The following is a 23,209-nucleotide window of genomic DNA, read 5'->3' as shown; positions in this document are numbered from 1 at the left end:
GCAAATGCTCTACCACTGAGCTACAACCCCAGCCATATTTTTATTTTTTTGCCACATGGGAGTTTGATTCTTTTTTTACTGAAAATATTTTTTTCAGTTTTTTATTGGTGCATAATAGTTGTATATAATGATGGGATATGTTGTTACATATTCATACGTACACATAATTTAAGAATATAATTTGGCCAATATCATTCCCCAGTATTTTCCAGAAAATATTGAACTACAGGTTTAGGTCAATATTTCTTTAGAGTATGGAAGCCCAGTCCATGTTTGCTGAATGATTGCACTGTTGTCTCATGGTGAAGATAGAGGTCCAGGAGATAATGGGTATGAGGTGGCCGATATTGAGCCATGTAAAAGGGAAGCAGACAATTTCAGTAAAGTAGGAGGAGGGCAGCAACCAAATTGCAAGGGTAGAGGTAAGAAAAAAGGTTGGCTAAATTTTTTAAGAAGTCAGTTCGTTAAAGGATTTTTTCTCCCTGTTTGCCTGCTTGCTTTTATTTGTTTTTGTTTGTTTAGTTTTCTGTACTGGGATTGAACCCAGGAGCACTTTACCACTGACCTACGTCCGCAGCCCTTTTTATTTTTTGAGACAGGGTGTTGGTAATTTGCTGAGGCTGGCTTGGAACTTATCCTAGAAGGTTAGTAAAGTGCTGTAGTGACACAACTTCAGGAAGTCTGACAGGAAATTTCAAGGCAGTGGCATGGACATTGCTAGTCACTATTTGCCAGTTATAATGTGAAAATCAGCAGAAAGCAGAGGGTAAAGATTTGAAAAACTTGGAGTTTGGTCTGAAAAGTGGAGTAAAACTGGAGCCAAGTAAAGTATGGTTATTAAAAAGATTAAACAGATGCTAAAGTCTTTACACAGAGACAATAGGAAAGATGACTTGAGGACATCTCAGCAATTGGCAAGACCACACCTGTCACAGGTTCATGGGTGTAAAAGTAAAAATTCCTTTGAGAAGAGACTGAGGGGTCACCTGCTTGCACAGGGGGGTCTAGGAAGTTTTCTCACCATGCTTAGCACCCAGATACTTAGAAAGTGCTGCAGACATGGTCCCAGAAACCTTGGATAGTGCTTGAGATAGTAGCAGAACTTGATGTCTACCAAGTGGTGCTGGTTCTGTAAGAATGCAGGATGCTGGAGATAGTGGGTCATGGAAGCTGCTACTGAGATTTCTAAGGAACTCCTGCAAGGAACTCCTGCGAGGCCAAGCAAAGTGTAGTATCGTAAGAGTCACTGCTGGCAGTCACTGAGAGGGCAATAGGTGAAGATATGAGAAGGAAGCCAAAGCTATGGTGGAGACCCCTGAGATTAAGAGATGCCAGCTAGTACAGTGGAAAGTCCTCCAAAAAAGCTGCAGGAATCTAGCAGAGAAAAAGCTTAAGAGAGAGACCATGTGGGCTGCAGCCAGCAAGGATGTGAGGCAAGCTACACAAGCCCTTTGGAGAAAACACCATGTCACCATGTTCCCCAGATGCTGGATGTGGAATTGTTTGTCTAGCTGGATTTTGGTTTTACTTTGCTCCTGTTTCAGGATTCTCCTGTGGAGAGATGGGGCACTGGGGCGTTCAACAAGAAGCAGTATTTATTAGTTGTGGCATTGGCTGAGTGGATTCATATCCAAAATCTGAGCCTTGAACACAGGAGGCATTGGTTTATATTACCTCTTGTTAGTTCCTCTTGGTAGCTCTTTGTCTCCCTTATAAAGTAATACACATTCTGATTGGGCATTCTGTTTCTCTACCTTAGAGTTGTAACAGTGTTAAACAGTTGTGGAAGGGTGGTGCCCTGTTACCTTTTCTTTGTTTTGAGAAAGTCCCTACTATAGTCTTTGAATGCCTTTATTTCTCCCTTTTGGAATGGAAATGTTTACTCTCTGCCATTATTTATTGGATATGCTTTTGATGTTTATAGGGGAAAACTTTCAAGAGTTGGCCTTGAGTCTCAAATGAGATTTTGGACTTGGGACTTTTGAGCGGAACTCTTGGAAATGGACTAAACGAACTTTCCATTGTGAAATGGGTGTGTGAATTTTGGGGGCCTAGGGGTGGAATATTGTGGTTTAGATATGAGGTGTCCCCCAAAAGTTCATGTGTGAAACAATGCAAGAATGTTCAGAGGTGAAATATTTAGATTATGAGAGTTTGAACCTAATCCACGGTATGTATTAGCTGCTTGGTAACTGTAGGCAGGTAGAATGTGGCTAAAGGAAGTAGGTTGCTGGGGGTGTGTCTTTGGGGTTTATTTTATCTCTCCCCTCCTCACTCCCTCCCCCTCCCCTTTCCTCCTTCTCTCTTCCTTGTCTCCCCCTCTCCCCCTCTCTCCCTCCCTCTCTCTCCCCCTCTCCCCCTCTCTCCCCTCCTCTCTCTCTTCCTCTCCCCCCTCCCCCCTCTGTCTCACCCTCTTCCTCTCTCCCCTTTCTCCCTCTCCCTCTCTCTCTCCCCCTCTCCCTCTCTCCCCCCCTTTCTCCTCCCCCTCTCCTCTTGCCCCTCTCTCCCTCTCTTTCTCTTCCTCCCCCTCTCCTCTTGCCCCTCTCCCCTCCTCCTCCCCCTCTCTCTCCTTCTCCCCCTCCCCCCTCTCTCTCCTTCTCCCCCTCCCCCCCTCCCTCTGCCTCTTCTCCCTCTCCCCTTCCCCTCTCCCTCTCTCCTCCTTTCATTCCCTCCCACTCTCCCTCCCTCCTCCCTCTTTCTCTCCCCCCCCCTCCCTCCTCTCCTTCTCCCCCTCTCTGTCATGTGCTGAGCTGCTTTCCTGTGCCATGCACTTCTGTCATCACGTTCTCCCTCACCTTTGACCCAGAGCCATGGAGTCTGCAGACCATGAACGGACTCTCTAAAACCATGAGCCCCCAAATAAACTTTTTCTCAGCTGGGCGGGGAAAGTGAAAATTAGGGAATAAATGAAAACAATCCAAAGTCTTGGTAAAAATTAACTTCCTCCGGTTGAAAATCTAAAATTTGGTGGCGAAGAATAATAAGAGTTGGGTATTAATATTGACTTGGATAATTTGGTACATTAAAAATTAACATTCCCATAAAAAATACTTCCTGTGATCCTCCCCTAAAGTAATATGTTGTACACTAAAAAGAAATTTGGAATTGGCTGAAAATACAGCAAGATAGAGGAGAAAAAAATTAGGTTATTAGGTCCTGTGATTAAATAGGCATTTTTTAGGGACTGGGGATGTGGCTCAAACAGTAGTGTGCTTGCTTGGCATGCGCACAACGCTGGGTTCGATCCTTAGCACCAGATACAAATAAAAATGTTGTATCCGCCGAAAACTAAAAAAAAAAAAAAAAAATTTAAAAAGTTCTCTCTCTCTCTAAAAAAAATAAAATGAAATAAAATAAATAGGCATTTTTAGGTTGAAATAAACATCCAAATTGCAGTCAGAGGTGAGAAAGTATCTATAGATTTCCATCTTTATTTGTCCTTTTTTCTAGAGATATTGCAAGTACTCTTCAGGTCACCCAAATTGTGCTACTTTAGAAGCATCACTTTTACCCAGTGACACACATGTAAAATTATCAGGGGTTGACATTTTTGTGTTTGGGTTTAAGTGGATTAATCAGTGGTATAAATATAAGAAGAGGTCCTTATGGACAAGAAAATTTTATTAAAAATCAGCTACCTTCTGTCACAGTTTATAAGTATACACTGAACTTCAGTGAAACTTCACGAAGTTTCTTTGAAGATATTGGTTGAAGACACATCCTAGAAAGAAAAGTCAGAGAGGGGGTGCAGTTTAAAGGAAACAGTATTAATATTGCATTGGTGAAATTGGAAACACTTGCACTTACTCTATTTCCCCTGATATGATAGTTCAAAACTGTCAAGTGCTATGCACACATAAAATAGTGATGGTGTGGCTCCAGGGACAAAGGAGAGTTGGAGGGAGTGGAGTTCCTACAGTAAGTGGGCAGATTGTAAGGGAAGACTGTGGTGGAAGAGAGAATTATTGGGAGGTTGTAAGCAGAATAGGGCCCATCAAGCTTGGGAGGGGTCACTTGTGTGAGATGATTGAATGGAGTTTGGCAGTTTGCAAGCTACAGGGGTAATGAGTCCTTGGCCTGAATGCAGAGACTGTTGGGGGAAGTTTGAGGGCAAGGGATATGGAAGAATTTACTATATAGGGAGGAACAGTAGGATTGAATATTAGAAAGCTCATGCAGGAAGTTGAAAATGCCTTCAGCCTTTAGGAGTCAAGAGTGTTGATAATTTGGAGGGTTTGTTACTGAAGTCTATGAGTGGCATTGTATGTTAAAAAAACCTGCCTCTTACTTTACCTACTTCTGTTTCCCAACATGTCTTAGTGGGTAGTCCCCATAGAACTGAATTTTTTTCTTCTTGAGTTTGCAGGCTACATGGAAATGAAAAAAAAAATAGCACAATTACACTTTATATGACCAGATTCCACTAGAAAAATTTCTTTGAGGTGTATAAAAAAGCTGTTAGACCCATCATATTGTTAAGATTATCCAATATCCCAGTTTGCCTAGAACTGAGAGATTTCTTTGGATGTAGGACTAAAACCTGGATTGTCTTGGGCACACTAGGATGAGTTGGTCCACCCTCATGTTTATTGTCACATTTTATAAGTTCACTAAAATGACTAGTAGTATCTCTAAAAATGACTTATCTCAAGAGAATATTCCTGTATTGTTTATTTTTGCAGTACTGGGGATGAAACCCAGGGCCTTGGACATGCTAGGCGAGCACTCTATTACTGAGCTGCATCCCAAGCCTGTTTCTGTATTGTTTAAAATTAAACCCTACAAACTGTAGTCTGCATTTTTAAAGAAAATTTTATGCATTATTATTTCTTAATCTCAGATGTATTAGAAGGAGGACAACTTTACTACATTTTTACTACATTTCATTGATTTTTCGATTTTGTGCTGTTGATGTAATAGTTTTTTCTAGTTTCATGTTTTCTAACTAAGGTTCCACATACATTGGACTAAACTTTCCTAGTGCATGATGTATACCATCTGATCTTGTTACTGAGTTGTTTTCTGTGTATTCATTGAAGCTGGACATTTGTCATCTACCATTTTTATATCTTTGTCATGCCTGCTTACATACTAGGCAGTCAATAAGTATGCTTATTAATTGATCCAGGTAGATGGATTTGTGTTGATAGTTTGCTGGCTTCTCAAAACCCCAACACTGTGTATAATGTGCAGGATGAATCAGATCTAATCAGATTTTTTTTTTAAGATTTTTGCTTTTGATTTAAGAATGTCATCTTGAAGTAAGCAATCACTATATATCTTCTAAATGAGAATTTGTTCTATAATCTCAGTACTGGAAATATAGTTGGTTATCTACATTCAGGTCTTTTTCTTGTGCGGTTGAATAATAATGAATTTTTGTAAAACTCTATGGCAGTTTTAAAGAGTTGAACTGGACATCATCAATTTAGATATAACTGGCTATATCCTTTAAGCATAGTTATAACCTAAATTTATTTGGACAAATAACCAATTTGCTGTAAAGTTTGTTAAAAATTCAGACTTTGATTTTCCTTTTGCCACGCCCACTTTCTAAATTCTTGAACCTGAATTGATCATATTTTTTTTCCTTCTCCCCTCCCCTCCCCCCCACTCCTGTTCTCTGTTACCATATCCTAGGAACAACTGGAAGATAGTCATATTTTCATACCAGTTGTTGTCCCCATGGATTTGTTATTTTAAGTAGTACTAATATTGTGCTTATAAGTTGATTGGCACCCTCTTTTATTCCTCTATGTATCCAAATATTTTCTCCATGAGCAAGCTTTTTTATTTTTTTTAAGTTTTTTTTTAGTTGTAGATGAACACAATACCTTTATTTTATTTGTTAAAAATATTTTTAAGTGGTGCTGGTTATCGAACCCAGTGCCTCACGCATGCTAGGCAAGCGTTCTACCACTGAGCCACAACCCTGGCCCCGCTTTTTTTTTTTTTTATCTTTCATGGATTTAATACCACTTGCATAAACTATAACTTCAAAATATTTCTTCTTTATAGACCTGTTTCAGTTTTCTAACTTTTTAAGTTCCACATTTGTTGGACTAAACTGTGTGACACCCGGATGAGAACAGTCTTCCTTTGAACAACATGTGCAAAATGAAACTTTTATTTCTAACCTCCTCCCATAATAAGAGCAATAGCTAGGCTTTATTAGGCGGTTACTTCTTGCCACATAATCAAAGAGCTAAGTATTTTACTTGTTTTATCTTATTTAATCTTTTATTATAACATGGGGTAGATGGCTTTGCTCTTCCATTTACTGATATAGAAAATGAACCATGGAAAAGATAGAACTTGATCACATATCTCTTAAGTGGCAGAACTGGAAATGAAGTACAGATAGTCTTACTCTGTAGATGGGCTTTGAAAACTTTGCCATATTATCTCCCTAAATTTGCTCCTCTTCTTTTTCTTGTCCTTATAGCACCCTCATCCACCCAAAATCTGAGATGAGAAATTTTAGCTGTTTAGATTCCTCTTTTTGTAACCCTCAGCTATTCCATGACCATCTGCTCAAAGATTTTTTCTGTATCCCAAGTTCATTCCGTCATACTACCAATAATGTGGTTCTGAAAAATGAGCTCATAGTTGCCAAAATTAATTTTTTCAAAATGAAATTCTCATTATTGAGACCTATCAGTATGTATAAGTTACCTTCTGGATAAACTTTAAAGTACTATGCTTGGTTTATTTAGATTACCAGGTAAACTATTCTGATCTTTTCTGTGAATCCTTTCCTGATCCCTGAATATTAGATTATCTACTTTGTCTTGTGTGCTGCTTTATATTTTGCATCTATTTGGTAACTATCACACTGAAAACTATATTTATTTAGATTACCAGGTAAACTATTCTGATCTTTTCTGTGAATCCTTTCCTGATCCCTGAATATTAGATTATCTACTTTGTCTTGTGTACTGCTTTATATTTTGCATCTATTTGGTAACTATCACACTGAAAACTATATATTTGTTTACAGGGTTGTCTTCTCACCAGACTATGAGCTCCTTGAAAGAAGGAATCACATCTTATTCATCTTTGTATCCCCAGTGTCTAGGACAGTTCCTGATACATTGTAAGTGATTAACAGTGTTTTTAAACTAACATTGTATTTAATAATCAAACTCAGTACATGTTGATAGTTAATTATATCTACCAAAACCAGTAATAATGATGATATAAAAATATGACCATGGACCTTTTAACATTTCTGAGGCATTTTCTCATCTCTAAGATGGACAAGGTACCTCCTTGCTCACAAGAGTTATTACAATGCTAGGATTAAAGAGAAAATATATAGAACAGTATATTCTAAGGTGCCAGGCAACTTTGTTTTTAAATGAAGCAAGGGGATTAATTATATGTTGAAATTGAACATTTTATTTGTTGTATATGTTTTTAGGACAAGATGGTATTTTTTAAACATTTTTTTCAGTTGTATATGGATACATAATATCTTTGTTTATTAATTTATTTTTTATGTGGTGCTGAGGATTGAACCAGTGCCTCACACATGCTAGGCAAGCACTCTGCCACTGAGCTACAGCCCCAGCCCAAGAAGCTATCATTTTTTAACCAGCTTATCATGTTTTGTAGTTTAAGTTTGCAGTTACTGGTTATCAGAAGCATGTGTTCTTGAGTCTGATGATTGGTTTATGTAGAAAGGTCTATATGAAACAAAGCAAGAAGTATATTGGAGCTGGGTATCAGGGTATAGGAAGTTTAGAATAGTAGAGTGAACAGTTTAACCTGGTTGGCACCAAGTCCCAGTCTGCATGGTGTTTTAAACTTTTAAAATTAATCTCAAATAGTTAATCCAGTGCCTGTCTCCTTTATTTTCTGCAATTACCTGAAATTATATAGCACCCTCATCCACCCAAAATGTTTAAACTATTAATGAAGTTCCTTAATTTTTTTTTTAAATGTACTTCCAGATGAATTAATTTCTTCCCCTTTCCTTAGTCCCTATTTACTGACCAGGAAGAAGTGTCTTTTTCTTGGAAGATAAATAAAACACCATCTGTTTGAAAAATAATATTTACCCTTCTCTTCTATGATAAACTATAGAAATCACACCTGACGAATTAGTGATTTACATTTTCCTCTGTGTACTTCTTGCCTTCCATGGATTAACTTATTAAAAATGTATAATTTGAATATGCCAGATCATATGTAACATATGGAAGTCAGTAATTAATACATAAATCTGTGAGTCAACCATTTCCAATTGAAAACTAGGTTGATACCAGCATGGTTAAAGGATTACCTGTGAATGCCTCCTGATCCCATATTCTGTCTTTTCCTAACTCCCAATGTAACTGTTATCCTGAATTTGCTTTTCCCATTATTTTCATTTTTTTAATACTGGAAATAAAATTCTTTGTTTTGAGCTGGGTGTGGTGATACACACCTGTAATCCCAGCTACTCTGGAGGCTGAGGCAGGAAGATCACAAGTCAAGGCCAGCCTTGGCAACTTAACAAGACTGTGGCTCAGAGTAAAAAATAAAAAGGGATGGGGATGTAGCTCAGTGGAAAAAGTATCCCTGGATTCACTCCCCAGTACCACCAGCAAACACAGAAACCTAATTCTTTTTTTTTTTTTTTAAGAGATAGAAAGAACTTTTTAATATTCATTTTTCTTTAGTTTTTGGCAGACACAACATCTTTATTTGTATGTGGTGCTGAGGATCGAACCCAGGCCGCACGCATGCCAGGCGAGCACGCTACCATTTGATCCACATCCCCAGCCCCAGAAACCTAATTCTTTGAGTTTCATAATCATTCTTTCTGTAGACTTTTTAAAAAATGTGCACAAATAATATCATCTTATTGAGGAAAATATAATTTACAAATTTTTATACATTTCAAGGAAAACAATGAAACATTAAAAGAAACATCTGGATATGTAAATTCATGTTTATAACCAGAAAATAATCGTGGAGACTTCTTTTGGACTGTGTAAATATTGCTATATACCATTTTTTTTATCCAGAGTCCAGAAATGTAGAAAAGTCCTAAAAATGTAAAAGCATTTCAGTACATTAGTTTCTTCTGTACAAAAATGTTTCAATTAGATTCATAGAGTACTCCTTAGAAAAATGACATCCTGTCATTTGAGACTCTTTGGACTTAAGCAGTTCTTCAGTTTGTTCCATTTAATTTTGTGTTTTTTTTGTTATCTTTTGAGACTCAGGACCCACAGTAGCCCACATTTGTGCATTTCTTTTTCAATCATGAAACCAGTACATTTTCAAAGGAAATTCATAGCAAAAGATGAGGTTATAATAATTTCTTTCTTCTTTGTCTTTAAGATGATTTTGTTACAGAATGTTAAATCTTGAAAGTAGGACTGCATGAGAGAAAGATGTTAATGCTCAGAAGTCCAATTTGTCTTTTTTTCTCCACTTATTATTGTTCCTAAGATACATTCATGAAGTTGCCTTAAGCTATAGTTCTTTCATTTTCACTGTTGTGTAATGCTCTATTGTGAGTTAACCTAATTTATTTAACCATTTTTCTACCAATGGATATTTGAGTAGTTTGCCATTGTTTGTTATTATAAAGAATGCTTGGAACTTAACTGCAAAAATATCCTATGTTTTAAAAACCAGAATTGCTTCTGGAAGGGCACTTGAATGTGCAACTTTACATGAAAATATTATATTGTTTTCTATGCAGTTTTAACAATTTAAACACTTACCAGGAATGTATTAGAGCTACCACTATTCCATAGTTTTTGCCATATATTTGATACTAGCAATATTCCTGATTTTTACTATTCTAATAGGTTTTAAAATGAAATCTTGTGGGGTTGGGGTTGTGGCTCAGTGGTAGAATGCTTGTCTAGCATTTGTGACGCCCTGGGTTGAATTCTCAGCACCACATAATAATAAATGAATAAAATAAAGGTTCAGCAACAACTAAAACATATTTTTAAAAAATGAAATCGTGTGGTCTGAAGTTCTGTTTCTCTGATGGCAGTTACAACTGCATCTTTTCATATATTTGTTGATCTTATAAGTTTCCTTGTTGGTAAAATTCTAGTTAAGGTTGTTGCCCATTTGCCCAATGTATTGTCTTTTTATTATTCTTTGTAGGCATTTTTACATAGTTCAGATACTAATCTTTAGTTTTTTTAATTTTGCAAATATCACTAGTTTTTTTGTGTCTGGTCATTTTGTTATTTTTATTTAAAAATTTTTTCCTTATGATGTCTTAAGATAAACAAGTTCTCGATTTGCAGGTAGTCAAAATATTCATTTATTCACTTTTTTCTTATTAATTAAGTTTTGTCTCTTATTTATAAAATCCTTCTTAAGTTTTTTTTTTTTTTTCCTAGTACTGGGGATTGAACTTGGGTGTTCTGCCACTGAGCTTTGTCCCCAGTTCTTTTTATTTTGAGCACGATCTTGGTAAATTACTGAGACTGGTACTAACTTGTCATACTCCTTCCCCAGCCTCTCAAATTGTTGGGATTAGAGATGTGCATTACTGCTCCTGGTTTGTTTAAGAAATCCTTCTATGGGGCTGGGGATATAGCTCAGTTGGTAGAGTGATTGTGTCACATGCACAAGGCTCAGGGTTGAATCCCCAGCACAAAGAAAGAGAGGGAGGGAGGGAGGGAAGAGAAATAGGGAAGGAGGGAGGGAGGGAGGGAAGAGAAATAGGGAAGGAGGGAGGGAGGGAAGGAAGAAAGGAAGGAGGGAGAAATCCTTTCATGCTGAAAGAACATAGTAGTAAACAGTAAACAGTAGTTTACTACTATAATTTCTTCCATATTCACATCATTAGGTTGCCTTTCATGTTTACATTATTAGACCATCCTGCATTTTTCGTATCACTAACTCCAGAACATTTAATTTTCCTTCTTTCTTGTGAGTTGTGTTACTACATCTGTTGCATGGGTATGCCCTTTCATTCATTGGTCTGTTTTGGAGCTTCTTTTGTTTCATTTTTTTTTTCTCCTCAGCAGTCTTGCTGATTATTTATTTATCTTAGTGTTTTCTAAGAATTAGTTTCTTACTTTCTTGATACTTTTTGTAATCTTTTTTTGTACTTCATTAGTTTTTTCTCTCTAATCTTCTTTTATTGAGTTTATTCTGCCATTCTTTTTCTCTTTCTCATCAATTTTCAACCTTTATTTTCCTAATAAGAGTCTTTTGTTGTTGTTTTGTACTGGAGTTTAGGCCCAGGAGTACTCTATCAATAAACTACTTCCCAGCCCTTTTTATTTTTCTTTTGAGATGGGGTCTTTCTAAGTTGCCAAGGCTGGACTTGAACTTGTGATCTTCCTGCCTCAGCCTCCCTGAGTAGCTGGGATTATAGGCTTGTGCCACCACACCCAGCCTAGTATATAGACTTTCTCCAAGTGTAACTTTTCCCATATTCTACAAAGTTTTATACTTTTTTTTTGTTATTATTTAGTCTTTGAATTTTTAAAATAATTCTCCTGAGCCCTGAAATATTAGAAGGGCTTTAGAATTCTATTTGCATACTTAAGATATCTTTTGTTATTGATTTTAACCTAATTTTATTATGGTCCCATATGGTATTTGAAATTCAGTTGAGATTTCCATTGTTGCTCTATGGGTAAATTATTTTGGGGGTAGTTCTTAAGAAGAATGTTTATTTTCTAATAATTGGGTACGAGATTCTCCTATGTCAATAAATCCTATTTATTCATTATTAGTTTTTTTGGGCACTATTGAACTATGATTAATTGAGATGTTGTGAAATCTTCTATACAATGTTTAAATTTGTCAATTTTCTTCCTATAGTTCTTATAGTCAAGGGTTACCCACAATAGATGGTGACTTTTGCCTTGAATGGTTAGAGATTTGATAAAGCACAGGATATAAAGTCAATTTGGTCAATCTTCCCTTTCACCATCAATTGAGGGAGCAGTATATTTCTAATACTGAACTTGAGGGCTAGATTATTTTCAGGTTTCTATGACTTGGGTACGGAGCTGGAGTCTTGATCTTTTTTTGCCCTCTGTCCTTTCAGACTTCTTCCATTGGCCTTTATTCCCTCCATCTCCTGACCACACTAAAGTTCTCACTTTCCCTTTTGGGATACTCACCCTTGTTTGCTTTATTTTATTTTTATTAGATGATTCTGGTTTAGCTGGGGCTACTTTCCACCTTGGAGGAGATTGCTTTGCTCTACCTTAGTGCTGAAATCAAGCAGGATTAGCACTTTGCTTCATGTACGCCTGTTGGTAGAGAAGCTAGTTTCAGAGGTTTAGAAGTTGGAGAGTGACAGTCTTTTGTCTTTCTGTTTCATTTTTCCAGATATTTCTCGCTTACTCTGTCCTTCATGCATCCTGGTCTGATTTCTAACAGAAGTGACTTGAATTCCTATCTGAGATGACTCACTTCCTGTTCTTAACCATTTTGTTTTGGTTTTCTTCACTTGGTCAGTTTGGATGTTTCTCCTAAGGCCAGCATTCTAATTTTGGTTTACCTATCTGATACTGCAATTTCTACTGTTCCTTCGATAGCTGCTCTTCTACTACTACTTCTGCACCCAAGTCAGCAGGCTTTGCCCATCAAAAGAATTTGCTCAACCTGGACTAGGAGGTGCCAGCAGAAGTCACCTTTCTTAGAGTACTCTGAAGCTTCAAATTCAGTTTGGATGTTCTGGAGAGACCTCTATCATCACATCTATAATCTTCCTGAGAGTAATCAACTTTGGAGTTCCACAGCCAAATGTCTCTGCTGTCATATCATCCTAATTGTTGGTACTTCCTCTTTAATTATTCTTTCTCCTAGAGTACACCCCTTTCATAGGCTCTATCATAGTTTTTACTATCTCAGTTATCGTAGAAATCTCTACATTATAGTCTCCATAATGATCATGACATTTGCCTTCAAAATTATCACCACTTACAGGAGGATGGATAATCCTGAAAGCTACTTATGGCAGGATAGGCTCTATCTTGGCCCCAAACCCAATTATTTCTATCTTTATCCCATGCATGACTAGCAGCATAGACTTACTTTGTTACATTCTACCCCTTCATTGAGACTCAGGACACTAAGCATGGAATTCAGATCCTCAAACTTAGCATATTCAAAGCCTTTCAATGTCTCTCATTTGCTGGGTTCATGTGGTAAATGTACTGATATTTAATCCTCTAAAGAATCCCTTAATGGAATTTTCTGTCATATCATCACAAGTCAGATTCTGTAGAAAAAAGTGTCAGTTTGGAAAAGTGACTATGGTTGATATTGGATTTCCAAAGAGCCTGTGGAACAGTAAGTAGGTTGCAGAGGTCAATTAGAGATGCCCAATAAATGTCTGTTTTCATTATTGTGCCAGTGGTTGAAACAGTTGAAACATCATCTGATATTTTATCACTTCATCTGACTGGTTTGGGACCTATGCTTTTCCACCAGTACTACCACTAACTGGAGGTCTATTAGGGAGATAGTCATTCTTTTTTATTCTTTTCTTGTTGAAAAGAGAGAGAATTGGGAGAGAGATGCTTAGATGACATTTTAAAGTATACAAGTTTAGAGATAATACTGAATTATATCCTTTTCCTTGTTCTCATTAATAATACTGTTTTGTCTGCCATTGTAACTAATTTCAGACTTTGTATTTACCTGGTGTGTTCTCTTCCTTATTTTTTTCTCACTCTACCATATCTTTATTTGTAGGTGTTTCTTGTCTTTCAGATTTGTCTGTAGACATTAATTAATTATTGTTTTTATATTTGGACTCTTACTTTGTGCTGATGGTCTTGGTTATTTATATTCCCTGCCACCCTTTTCTTCGTAGCCTTCTGTGGATTGTTTCCTTTATTCTCTTCCCACCTCTGTAGTTTAGAAATTATACCCTCTTATTTCTTTTTCTTGTGATTCACCGTGCCAGGAATGCTATGCAGTCTAAAGTTCAACCAGATCACAGTGCCCCTGTTGAATGAAGATTTACAACATGAGCTCCTATCCTCATTATGTCCTGCCCACCCACATTTAATAATAAGATGTTATTTTTGTTGTATTCCAACAATATTTAGTTTTCTTGTGTGCTTGGCAATTTCTTTACTCATCCATCCTGTACCTCAGAGGTCATCATTCTATGGTAATTTCATGAAGCACATCCTTTAGACTTTCTTGAAGTAAATCTGCTGTTGATAACTACTCTTGATTTACCTAGCAATGTTTTAATGCCCTCCATGTTCCCCAAAGAAAGTTTTGACGGTTATATAATTGTTAATTCTCTCAGTCCTTTGCAGATGTTTGTTCGACCTTCTATGTTTTCATTGTTGCAGTTGAAAATACTAATATTATTTTCCTTTCTTTTATTGTCTGTAATCTCTTTTGGCTCTGGCAGCTTTCACATGCTCTCTACTATTGATATTCTGCAGTTTTCTTGGCAGTGTGACCTATTGTGACTTTCCTTATGTTTATCTTGCCTCTTATTAATAAAATACTGTGTTTCTTGGAATTGTGGTTAAATATCTTTCATTGCTTTTGAAAAGTAAGTAATTTTCTCCTAAAATGAACTCTTTCATAATTTTCTGGGATTATGAGTTGGGATATAGGTAAGATTTTATTTTATCTTTCATGTCATTTAGCCTCTCTTTGGTATTTTCTATGTGTTTATTTCAGTGCTATTTCTAAACTGTATTTTTAGATTTACATTTGTTTGATTCTCTCTTAATTCTAATTTTAAACCTTTCAGTCATCTTACTTCTCTAATTTAAAAAATTCTGTCTGCTTAAATAATTTGTGCATAAAATCTGGCCTTAAGGAAGTGGAACACAACTGCCCTCACCTTTATTCTTCCAAAGCAAGCAGTGTGGGAAGGAAGAAAAGAGTCACTTGACAGTGGTGGACTCTGCTGAACAGGACCTTAGCCAGATGATCAAGGTTAGTTAGCATCAGTAGTCAAATCAAAATCATGTTCATAGCATGTTCCTTAATATAGTTGCAAACCAGCAACCTCAGGTTAACAGTGAGAGAAGCATCAGGCGAATCCTAGTAGAGGAATATCTGAAGGTACTCAAGACCATAAAAAACAAGGAAAGTGTGCTGGCAGTGTAGCTCAGTGATACAGTGATTGTTTAGCATGTGCAAGCCTCTCAGTTCAAGACCTAGCATAAAACCAAAACAAAACACAACAATAACAACAACACAAACACACACACACAGCAAGGTCAAGTCCTGAGAAACTTGTTATAACCAGGAGGAATCTAAGGAAATAATAACTAAATATTATGTAGTGTTCTTGATAAGATCCTAGAATAGAAAAAGGACATTAGGTAAAAACAAGGAAATCTGAATAAACTGAACTTCAGTAATAATATATATATTTTTTAAATATTTATTTTTTAGTTGTAGTTGGACACAATACCTTTATTTATTTTTATGTGGTGCTGAGGATCGAACGCAGGGCCTCACACATGCTAGGTAAGTGCTCTACCACTGAGCCACAACCCCAGCCCCAATAATAATATATTGATATAGGTTCATTTATTATGAAAAATGTAACATACTAAAGTAAGATGTTAAAATAGGACTGAGGACATAGCTCAGTGGTAGAGTGCCTGCCTAGCAGGAGGCCTAGGTTTGATCCCCATTTCCAAAAATATAAAGCTAAAATAGGGGAGGAGCAGGGAGGGAAGATAAGTAAGTTTTATGTGTCTTTAAAAAAATAAAAATAAAAACAAACACAAAAATTGAAGGGGAATTGGGTTTTCTACAAATCTGAAACTGTTCCAAAATAAAAAGTCTGTTTAAATAAATTCAATTTTTATTTTTCAAATGTCCAATGAGATTTTCAAAAAATTTGTTCTAATTAGTTACATACGACAGAATGCATTTTGACACATCATACGTAAGTGAAGTGTAACTTCTCATTCTTCTAGTTGTACATGATATAGTGTTACAGGTCGTTTAATCATATATGTACATAGGGTAATACTGTCTGATTCATTTTGCTGTCATTTCCACCCTCATTCCCCCTTTCCTCCCTTCACTCCCCTCTGTCTAATCCAAAGTACCTCTATTCTTCCCTATCCCTGCCCCGCCTGCATTGTGAATTAGCATCCGTCGATCAGAGAAAACATGATAGATGGACTTTGGTTCTTTGAGATTGGCTTATTTTGCTTAGCGGTACAATGCCATTTTTTCCCCCCCACCAAACAGAAGGGATGATTTATTGTACATGAGTTACATGGACCACAATTAAAAAACAAATTAGTCTAGAATGCCAAAAGTCCAGATAAAGGACCAACAGGGGATGTTAAGAGCAAGGTGGGTCTTCTCTCATTGGTGATTGTGGTGACAGGGTGGTGAAGTAAATTCTTAAATCCACAAAATTTGGACAGTGGCAGGCACTCCAACAACTTGTACCAATGTCCCCAGCCTCTGGCATTCCTTATCTCCACTCCTTTGGCCTCCACTGTGCACAAGCTAGTTTACTTGGACCTCTGCCTCATCTTTCTTTTGCACTTCACCCTGTGCATTTACTTCTTCCTCCACTTGGCTCTCATGGCACAGAGGTTTCCAAGAAGATAATGCTAAGGCCGAGAGAAGTAAAATGTCATTTTTATAGTCTTTTCTTGCTTGTCCATATTTTCTTTCATCTTTTATTGCTAAATTAGTTTCTAAAAATTTGTATAATTGTAATATTTAAAGTCTTTAGAGGTCAAAAACTATTGTATTTTGTTTAAGTCTCAGTCATAGTGATACATTTTCTTATAAATTAGGTTTTTTAAATTATAGGCTCAGATTTGGTTGTTTTTCATCTTGGATAATCCCAATGGTTTAAATGTGTGTTTTGATACATTTTCTTAATGAGCAAATCTCAGCTTCCTTACCTTGCAGCATGCATAGTTCTTTTGTCTCCTGATGCCAGTGCTACTCCCAGCATGCATATCCAGGACAACACTATTATGTATGTATGTATTTTTTGCTTCCAGTTCCCCATTCCTTACTCTATCAACTCACTTTATTTTTTGTGTGTCAAGTCTATTATTATATAGGGTGGTATACTTGATGATTTTCCTTACGTCTTAAGAACATAAGTTTCCTTACTTCTTGAGAACACATCTAGTGGTTTAGACTGCTAGAAATTAAAACCTTCAATTTCCTTTTATTTTCTTCATGGTTCATTGATATATTTAAGGTTTGTATTTTTATTGATTTTTCTCATGCTGATTACTTTGAGGTAGACATAATTTTTGTTTTCTTTTGGTTTTTGGTACCAGGATTGAACCAAGGGGCACTTAACCACTTAACCACTGAACTGTATTCCCCAGCCCCTTTTATTATTTATTTTGAGACAGGGTCTCACTAAGTTGCAGAGTCTGGCTTTGAACTTGTGAACCTCTTACCTCAGCCTCCCTAGCCTTTGAGATTACACGCATGGGCCACGGGGTCCCACTAATTTATTTTTTTATTTTTCTATTTTTGCTGGTACTAGTAATTGAACCCTAGCCCAGTAGATAAATTCTTAAGTCTTTTTTCTCATTTGCAGAATTAGGGTATTGGCTAAATGAGGTCTCAGAACCTGTGAATATAGGTAACTGCAATGAGTTAATCATATCGTAAGCAACTGTTTTTCTTATGTATAAGCGCTTGCGTACACAGGCACATACAAACCCTCCGCACACTTACCCTACATACCCTCCGCACACGTCAAGCATATAATATATCCAACTATAAATGAGTAAAATGAATTTAATAATTTTAACCTATTGGGTCCCTGAAATGAGTGGTAGAATCTAAATGGAGCATAGAAAAAACTACAAATAGAAGGAAAACCAAATGTTAACATTCGTTAATATTTCTCAATCTTTCTCAGAATGTTCCACTTTATCTTTAGTAGGTTAAAGGCAGATATAAGTTGAACCTTGAGATATTTGTTATCTATAAAAATATTGATGTAGCTCCTGTTTTGAATTTTATTTAAAAAATAAAAATTAGGGGCAGGCGTGGTGGTACATACCTATAATTCTAGCAATTTGGGAGGCTGAGGCCAGGAGTTTTCCAAGTTCAAAGCCAGCTTCAACAACTTAGTGAAGCTGTAAGCAACTTATGAGACTTTGCTTCAAAATAAAAACTAAAAAGGACTGGGGATATGTCTTAGTGGTTAAGCACACCTGTGTTCAAGTTCAATTCCTATACAAAAGCAAAAAAAAAAAAAAAAGAAAAGAAAAGAAAGAGAGGGAGAGAGAGAGAGAGAGAGAGAGAGAGAGAGAGAGAGAGAGAGAGAGAGAGAGAGAGAGAAAATTGGGGTGGGAAATGTAGAGCCAAACTTGGAAAACAGTATCTATAAAAAAAAGCATGCAAGATTTACTGGAGACCTAATTAATACTGTATATAAATCTGGGCTAGAGCTGACATTTTGGTAAAGAATGTTGTTGAGATGATTAATTAAATTAGAATATGGACTGTCAATTTGATAATAGTAATGTACTTGCTCAATTTTCTAAATTTGGTCATTTTACTGTGATTATTTAAGATAATTCTTTCATTCTTTTTTTTAATATTTATTTTTTATTTGTAGTTGGACACAATACCTTTATTTTATTTATTTACTTATTTTTATGTGGTGCTGAGGATCGAACCCAGGGTCTCGTCGTACACACTAGGTGGGCGATCTGCCGCTGAGCCACAACCCCAGCCCCAAGAATTCTTTCATTCTTAGAAGTACACACTGAAGTGCTGAAGAATAAAGGGCAATATATAGTTCAGATAATACATAAATTTGTATTATAATAAATTTGTTAATTCATTCATTTATATATTTATTTTATTTATTAATCAGCATATGACCCTGGATTCTTAGTAATATAATTTTTTTCTTCCTCCACTTTTCTTCCTTCAGGTATGATTATTGTTCATGTTCTTTTATAACATTTTGAATGACTTAAGTCTCAGTTTTAAATGGAGCACAAGTGTGAATTTGTCAACATATTATGGATTGTAAAGATATGTGGTTTTTAGTTCTTTTAAATGAACAGTTTTTGGTTTGTTTTAGAGCCTGTAGTTCTATACATAGTAGTTGGATTCCTCGGACAGAATCATACGTACATCTCTCTTTTCTCTTTCCCTTTCCTTTCTCCCTTTTCTCTCCTGTTCTCCCTCTCCCTGTTCTCCTTCCTTTACTCTGCAAGACTTCTTTTGGCTTGTCTATTTATTTATATTTGATTGATTTTTTAAAAATTTATACATAAAGATGAATATATAAACAGTGGTAATGTATGTACTTAACATGATTTTTTTAAGAATTCATTCCACTTTGACTTCCCTCTCCCATTCTTCTTCTCTGCCTGTTGATCTCCTTCTACAATACAGATCTTCCCTATATCTTTATGTTTTAATTAGCTTTTTTGCTGCTGTGATCAAAAGACCCAACCAGAACAACTGTAGAGGAGGAAGAGTTTATTTGAGAGCTCATGGTTTCAGAGGTCTTAGTTCACAGCTGGTTCCATTCCTTGGAGCTAGAGGTGAGGCAGGCATTATGGTAGAAGAGTGTAGCAGAGGGAGGTGGCTCACATGATGATCAGGAAGCAGGGACTTCACTCTTCAGATACAAAATATATACCCTGTAGTCATGTCCCCAGTGAGCCACTTCCTCCAGCCATAGCCTACCTGCTTCTAGTTACTGCTCAATTAATCCCACCAGGAATTAAGTGACTGATTAGGTTAAGGCTATAGCCCAATCAATCATTTCTCCTCCAAGCCTTCTTGCATTGTCTCACAATTGAGATTTTTGGTGATACTACATCTAAATCTTAATACTTTATAATATTCTATCCTTTCTTGTTTTCCTTTATTTTACTCTAGTTTCCACATAATGAGAGAAAACATTAGACTTTTGAGTTTGTGAGTCTGGCTTATTTCACTTAGCATGATGTTCTCCATTTCCATCTGTTTACCAGCAAATGCCATACTTTCATTTTTCTTTATGACTCAGTAGAATTTCATTGTGTATATATACCACAATTTCTTAATCCATTCATCTATTGAAAGGCATCTGAGTGATTCTGTAATTTAGTTGTTGTGACCTGTGCTGCTACACATTGAAGTGCCTGTATTGCTATAGTGTGCTGATTTTAGTTCTTCTGGGAAAATACTGAGGAGTGGGACAGTGGGTCATACGGTGGTTCCATTTCTAGTTTTTTAGGAATTTCCATACTACTTTCCAAAGTGGTTGTACTAGGCTACAGTCCCACCAGCATTGTACAAGTGTACCTTTTCCCCACATTCTTGCCAGCATTTATTATTATTTATATTCTTGATCATTGCCATTCTGACTAGAGTAAGATGAAATCATAGCGTTGTTTTGATTTACATTTTCCTGATTGCTAGATATGCTGAACATTTTTTCATATATTTGTTGGCCAGTTGTGTTTCTTCTTTTGAGAAGTTTCTGTTTAGTCTTTTGGTCATTTATTGATTTTTTAAAATTTTATGCTGTTAAATTTTTTTAGTTCTTTATATATTCTGGATACTTATCCCCTTTCGGGGTTGTAACTGGCAAAGATTTTCTCCCATACTATAGCTCTCTCTTCATACTCTTGTTTCTTTTGCTGTGCAGAAGCTTTTTAATTTCTTGATTCTTGGTTTTATTTTTTGAACTTTAGGGATTTTGCTTGAGGAAGTTGGTACCTGTACCTGTATGATGAAGTGTTGACCTTCTGTTTTCTTCTAGCAGTTGCAAGGTTTCTTGTCTAATTCATAAGTTTTGATCCATTTCACTTGACTTAATGTGCAGGGTGAGAGATAGGGATCTAGTCTCATTTAATTTCTATGTTCTTGATATCAAGTTGTCCCTGAATCTTTTATTTAAAAAGCTGTCTTTTCTCCAAAATATAATTTGGGCACTTTCATCAGGTGTCAGATAGCTGTAAGTATGTGGTTTGTCTCTGTGTCTTCTACTCTGTTCCATTGGTCTTCATATCTGTTTTGATCCCAGCACTATGCTGTTTTTGTTACCATAGCTTTGTAATATAATTTGAGATCAGGTATTATGATGCCTCCTGCTTCACTTTTCTTGCTTAATACTGCTTTGGTTCTGATTCTCTTATTTTTCCAAATGATTTCAGAGTTGTTTTTTCTAATTCTGTGAATAATATCTCAAATGAACATTTTGGAGGGGGTTTACTAGGGATTAAACTCAGGGGCATTGGACCACTGAGCCACTTTCCCAGCCCTATGTTGTGTTTTATTTAGAGACAAGGTCTCATTGAATTGCTTAGGGACTCGATAAATTGCTGAGGCTGGTTTTGAACTCATGGTCCTCCTGTGTCAGCCTCCTGAGCTGCTGGGATTACAAGTGTGCACCACCACACCCAGCTCAAATGAACAGTTTTTGTGGTTTTTTCTTTTAACATTTAAAAAAATTTTTTTAGTTGTAGGTGCGTACAAAACCTTTATTTTATTTTTTTTGTGGTGCTGAGGATCGAACCCAGTGCCTCACACATACAAGGCCACAACCCCAGCCCTCAAATGAACAGTTTTAATCATCATGAAAATTAGAATTTTTTTTTAATCTAAAATGTGAGTAAATTATCTTTTTTTTTTTTTTATAGATTGAAGCTGAATTTTGGGACATGGCCACTGCTTCACCAAGGTCTGATACTAGTAATAACCATAGTGGAAGGTTACAGTTACAGGTAACTGGTAAGTAATTTTTCTAATAATTTAATATGGTGATTCTCTGATGAAACTTTTTTTCAAATATTCAGTTCAGCAAATTTATTCCATAATTGATGCTCTTGGAAAATACCAAACTTGGACCTATATTAAATAGTACCAAGTTTTAGTGCTTTACTTTACTTTTCTCTTCACCTTTTCTTAATTTTATTAAAAATAAAAACTACCTTATAAAATCCACAGCCTTACTGACTTCGCAGTATCTTGTGTCATACATATTAACCTTCTGACTAATCAGTGAGGAAATTTGTGAATCAGAGGAATTAAGTACCTTAGTAAAACCAACTAAGACCTTAGGACTCCCAAGTTGTTGCTCTTTTTATTAGATGAACAGTAATGTCTGTATTTCTTTTTCTTTTTTTCTTTTTTTGAAGAATCAAATCATGTCATGATAAAAGCCCCTCTGCTATTGCAGTGTGGCACTTTACTGTTTGGAAACTGAGGTGTACTTCCCTGAACTAACTTATTTTTAAAATCCTAATTTATTTTTATTGTGAGCATAAATATTTTTATTCTTATTTCTGTTCATAACCCACATCTGATTGCAAATAACAAATAAGAATAAGAACAGTGGGCTGGGGGTGTATCTTAGTGATAAAGTGCTTGCTTAGCATATCCTAGGTCCTGGGTTCAATACCCAGTACAGAGGAAGGAAGGAGGGAAGGGAAATCAGTGAGCATGGAAAGCAGGAAAACTATAATAGAAAGAATCAAACAGAACATTACCTACTATAATAATGACACGTGCTATTTTATACAATGGACATAATCATTTGACTATTTGAGGTTGAAAAATTAATGGGCTTTTAAAAATATATTTTAAATTTTTTACCTGTTAGGTTTTCTTGTAACTTAATTTCAATTTTTAAGATAAAAAATTTAAGTCATTATTTTTGTATTAGTGGTGTGAATTATAAACTTTTCAACTACTTCAGCATACATGTAGGGAATAATCTCTCTTTTCCGGTTGATGTGAAATATCTTGTTCTATTCTCTTCATTTCTCTTATATCACTGTCAGACTATTGTATTTTTTTCATATAATACTTTAAAAAGTAGAGAGAGCTGGACATAAGGATGCCTGCCATAATTCTAGCTACATGGGAGGCTGAGGCAGAAAGATTACAAGTTTGAGGCCAGCCTGGACAACTTAGCAGTATCCTGTCTCAAAATTACAGAAGGGCTGGGGATGTAATTCAAATGTAGAGTGCCCTTGGTTTAATCCCCTGTAACCCTATCCCCATAATTGGAGAAATCTTTTATTACATTCCATTTTATGCATGCCTTCACTGTTCTCTAATTTTTTTGCCTTTCTTTTGAATTTGAGTCTTAATTTCCTTTTCCTCTGCCCCCACCAAAAACACTCAACACCAATATGTTGTTGTTTTTATTTTAAAGTATTGTATTAAGTTGGAGGTAATTGAAATCTTTAAGTGTTAAAATTTCAAAATCCAACAATGTATCAAGTCATTCTCTTTTATGTCAGTAAAGCTTTATATATATGGGTGTGTA

At 36.0% G+C, this 23,209-nt stretch overlaps 1 protein-coding gene across 7 annotated transcripts in view; it reads left to right on the top strand.

Moving 5' to 3' along the window:
- Wwp1 (WW domain containing E3 ubiquitin protein ligase 1) overlaps positions 1–23,209 on the top strand; it is a 105,298-nt gene that overhangs the window by 15,092 nt on the left and 66,997 nt on the right. For 6 of the 7 annotated variants that reach the window (XM_078016943.1, XM_078016946.1, XM_078016945.1 and 3 more), the window contains exons 2-3: positions 7,001–7,096; positions 21,576–21,666. In XM_078016943.1, the coding sequence (XP_077873069.1) occupies positions 21,597–21,666 (70 nt within the window). In that variant the 5' untranslated portion in view covers positions 7,001–7,096; positions 21,576–21,596. The remainder of the gene's footprint in view (positions 1–7,000; positions 7,097–21,575; positions 21,667–23,209) is intronic. The other variant, XM_078016948.1, reaches the window with a different exon arrangement.

This window comes from Ictidomys tridecemlineatus, chromosome 7 (assembly GCF_052094955.1).
Source record: "Ictidomys tridecemlineatus isolate mIctTri1 chromosome 7, mIctTri1.hap1, whole genome shotgun sequence".
Classification (NCBI taxonomy): domain Eukaryota; kingdom Metazoa; phylum Chordata; class Mammalia; order Rodentia; family Sciuridae; genus Ictidomys; species Ictidomys tridecemlineatus.
Note: the sequence above shows the minus strand (reverse complement) of the source record. Positions and strands in the feature narration are given on the sequence as shown.